Source organism: Ambystoma mexicanum, chromosome 2p, assembly GCF_040938575.1.
Source record: "Ambystoma mexicanum isolate Mex_15411 chromosome 2p, UKY_AmexF1_1, whole genome shotgun sequence".
NCBI classification, from domain to species: Eukaryota; Metazoa; Chordata; class Amphibia; order Caudata; family Ambystomatidae; genus Ambystoma; species Ambystoma mexicanum.
In genome coordinates, this window is record NC_090923.1 from 119,592,038 (window position 1) to 119,596,185 (window position 4,148).

Here is a 4,148-nt window from a genome sequence, read left to right on the forward strand (position 1 = left end):
CTCAGTTAAAGGTCCATATATATCACCACTTTTGCCACTCATCTGGGCCTATATAGGTACAAGCGGCTCAGGTTTGGAGTCTCGTCTTCGGCGGAAATTTTCCAATCAGAGATCCACAATGTGATCAAGCACGTACCCAACTGTCTGAACTACAGTAATGATATCCTAGTATTTGATCAGACACAAGAACAGCATGACAACACACTCATGCAAGTGTGCATGGCTCTTGAGGAAACGAAACTCACCCTAAACAAAGACAAATGTGAATTCAGCAAAAAGACACTTTGTTTCTTCGGCCACATTTTCTCTGCAAAAGGAATGACACCTGACCCAGAGAAAGTCAGTGCCCTCACAGATGCGGAACCACCCAGCTCCACGTCCGACCTCAGATCCTTCTTAAGAATAGCAAGCTACTGCACACAACACATTAAGGACTTTGCATCCATTAGTGAACCCCTCAGGGCACTCACCAAACTCAACTCAGAGGTCAAGTGGTATGAGAAATGCCAACAGTCGTTCCAACTCATAAAAGATCGCATAGCAGACACCAAGAACATGGCTTACTTCGACCCCAGAAAGCCCACTGAACTGATTTTGGATTCAAGCCCAGTCGGCCTCTGAGCCATCCTGACACAACTGGACGAGATGGATGGTCACTCCAAACACATCGTATCATATGCAAGCAGGAGTTTATGAAAGACTGAGCAAGCCTACTCACAGGCTGAGAAGGAAGACTTAGCCATGGTCTGGACTTGCAAGCATTTTCATTTATTCCTGTATGGGAAACCTTTTACAATCGTCACCGATCACCAGGCTTTACTGTTCATCTATGGCAATCCACAGGCCAAGATGCCACCAAGGATAGCAAGGTGGGCGTTAAGACTGCAGGCCTATCATTTCAATATAATTCACAGCCCAGGGTCATAACCCAGCAGACTTCCTCTCACGACACCCAAACAAGGAGTGTGTGGTGAACCCTTCCATAGGGGATGAGTACATCCAGTACGTGATTCAAGGAAACACACCAATAGGCCTCAACGCACACCAGATAGCTCAAGAGTCCAACGCGGATCAAGGATTACAGATCATCCTGAGGTGCCTGAAGACTGGTCACTGGAAGCAAGCGCAACAACTCAAAGAAAACATGGGGGAAGACACAAGACAAGACATCACGTGCCTGCTGACTGCCAAGAACGAACTCGCCAAGTTAGAGGAAGGGCTACTTCTAAAAGTGCAAAACTTGTCATTCCCTGCAGCCTAAGACAAAAGGTCCTAGAACTGGCACACAAGGGACACAAGGCGCAGAGGGGCATAGCGTCCACAAAAAGGATGCTGAGACAAAACTGTGGTTCCTCCATCTCGACACCCAGTTGGAGGAACTGCTCAAAAGCTGCCCCACTTGTGCCGTCATAAACCCTCATACCAGACCAGAGCCCCTATGCATGACCACACTACCAGAGGAAGCGTGGGAGGAAATCGCTGTGGATTACCTTGGACCACTAGAAAGGGGTGAACACATATTAGTAGTGGTCGATGAATATTCGCAATTCCTGGACACTCAGATTGGACCGTCTACATCGGCTTACATCGCCATTCCCGCCTTGGATAGAATGTTCGCCACCTGTGGTATCCCCAAAGTCGTGAAGACAGACAATGGACCTGCATTCAGGGGGCAGGACTTCAAAACGTTCTCAGAATACATGGGATTTCACCACAGATAGATAACACCTTTATGGCACCAGGCTAAGGGCACCGTAGAACGTTTCATGAGCAATATCAAGCACACGCCTCAAATTGCTCAGCTAACTGAAGAGCCTGTGGAAAAGGTGCTGTGTCAATTGATGAGAGACTATAGAAACACTCCGCACTGCACCACAGGAAACACACCTTCGGAAGTCATGTTTGGAAGAAACATAAGAACTCGACTTCCGCACATTACGCCAGAAGAGGACAGATACAGTGGCGATCAGGAAATACGAGAGCAAGATGCTCGAAGGAAGGATGACATAAAGAGAGAAGCGGATGGGAAAAGGAGAGCCAAAGAAAATGACCTTGAACCAGGGGATGTGGTCATCGTGAAACAACAGCAAGGTCGCAAGAACATGGCCGCGTTTAACGAAGAACCCCTCACTGTTGTCCAAGTGAAGAATCCCTCATCAAAACTGAGAGTGACAGAAAGACCACGACGAGGAACTCTTCACACTTCTGGCGAATTGCCGGGATCGTGCCTGTTGCCGACCCCATCTTGCCAGATCTTTTCCACGAATGGGACACACCCTATGACGGAGACAGAGAAGACTCCAGCGCTGAGGTGCCGCCCTGGCCGTCACAAGGATGCTGTGAACAGAGAGACCAGCGACCCCAAAGAACTCGGAAAAAAATTCACCGGCTCATTGAAGAAATGAATTGAAGTAGGACTTCATGTTTTGTATCGGGGTGGGGGGTGGTGTCTTCACCACCTCATGTCACGCGGGGAAGGACACAGGGACACGGGAAGGGGAGGGGTGGGCAAAGGAGGGGAAAAGTCAGTTCCAGTTTGAGTTCGAGAAATAAAGACGTGTTGTACCCTCCCATCTGCCTCTGCCTCCTTTGTGTGTACGAGTAAGGGCGTTGCAGGTCCCTGGGGACTAAGGTGGTCCACAGGAATATTACAGCCGGCACTTCTAAATCCAACCTGAATAAATTACAAATAGCTCAGAATGGTGCCGTTTGGGCTGTGTGTGGTCTTGCATGACAGGATCATGTTACGGTTGCCAGACAGTCCTCACACTGCCTACCGGTAAAATACAGGATCTCACATTAAGTGCTCACGACGATCCAGAAAGCTCTGTCCGGTGCTGCTCCAAAATAGCTGATCGGTTGCAATCTAATCCATGTAATACAACCTTGCGATCTGATAAAAGCAAGCTGCTCTTCCATCCCGCTACAAAATGGTGAAGTTTGGTGGTCTTCGTTTTCATGTTGGGCACCAAGTGCATTCAACAATTTCCCACCAGCTTTACCAGTTATTGCTGGCCCCACTCACTTTAAAAAAGCAATTAAAACGTTTTTCTTTAATAAAGGCATTGATTCAGCTCCTTTTTTGATTTGCCGCCTTACTATTTGCATCTCTGTTTCTGTTTGTTTTTTGTCTTTGTGTGCGCCCTGAGGCCTGTCGGCGTGTGGCACCATATAAGAAACAAAACTAAACTAAAAACAGTCATACTGGCGATGTTGCTCTATCTCTGAGGCCTTCATTCTTCTCACTTGGCATGATCACTGTTCTTGACTCTACCCTTCCATCCTCTTCCTGTCCTCCTTGCCTCAAATTTGTTTTGATTTTTTATAATGCTACCCTCTCCATAATTTGCCTCTTCTGTGACTACATAGTGTATGCCTGTTATTTCTTTGGGTACCCGTAACTGTATTTGGATAAGTGTGCGTGTTTTTGTGATTGCGCTTTATTTTTACCACATCTCCAGGTTGTATGCCAGGAGTAATTTTTGCATGGTGAGTGTCATATCTCTTCTTCTTTGTACTTGCTTCTTGGTGGCTCTATATCGGATTTCTTAATAGAGACCATGTGGGTAATGTCTGACAGCCATTGCAACATCAACCTGTCATTTACTCTCCTCACTCTCATGATCTCGAAGGGCAATATACCTGTGACATTGTTAGAAGTGGCTATGTGAGCTGCTGTTGCTTCTAGGGCTGTTTCTTTTCCATCCATACCCGAGGCCAATGCTAGTTGCAAATGTTCTTTAATGTAGCTGTTGGCCCTTTCCACTTGCCTGTTTGCTTGCGGGTGATAGAAGGCTGCTTTGCATTGTTGATGTTATTTAGTTTTACACTTTTTCCCGTTGTCGTGAGAGACAAGTTGGGCATGGTTGTCTGTGACAAATTCAGAGGGACATCCCTCTCTCCTAAAGAGTTTGGAAAGAAAGTCAATGGTGGTCTTCATGATGATGTAGTGTACAAATGTCAGCTCAATGCACTTGGACATGTAGTCAACCACTATAATGCCATACTTGCTTGTTCTCATCCAGCCTGTCCAGGGGACCTATGAAATTCAATCCCAATTTTTCCAAGCCAGGTTCACAGAATCTCAATATTTCCTAGTGACGCTTGTCTCGTGCATAATTGCTTGTCAACAATCATGCATGACAATT

The 4,148-nt window shown here is 46.6% G+C and overlaps 1 protein-coding gene across 1 annotated transcript; it reads left to right on the plus strand.

The window, feature by feature from the left end:
* The first annotated feature begins 219 nt into the window (after positions 1–219).
* LOC138567723 (uncharacterized) lies at positions 220–621 on the plus strand. The gene has a single exon (XM_069646199.1). It carries the CDS (start codon positions 220–222, stop codon positions 619–621), a length of 402 nt encoding a protein of 133 aa, XP_069502300.1.
* The last annotated feature ends 3,527 nt before the right edge of the window (positions 622–4,148 follow it).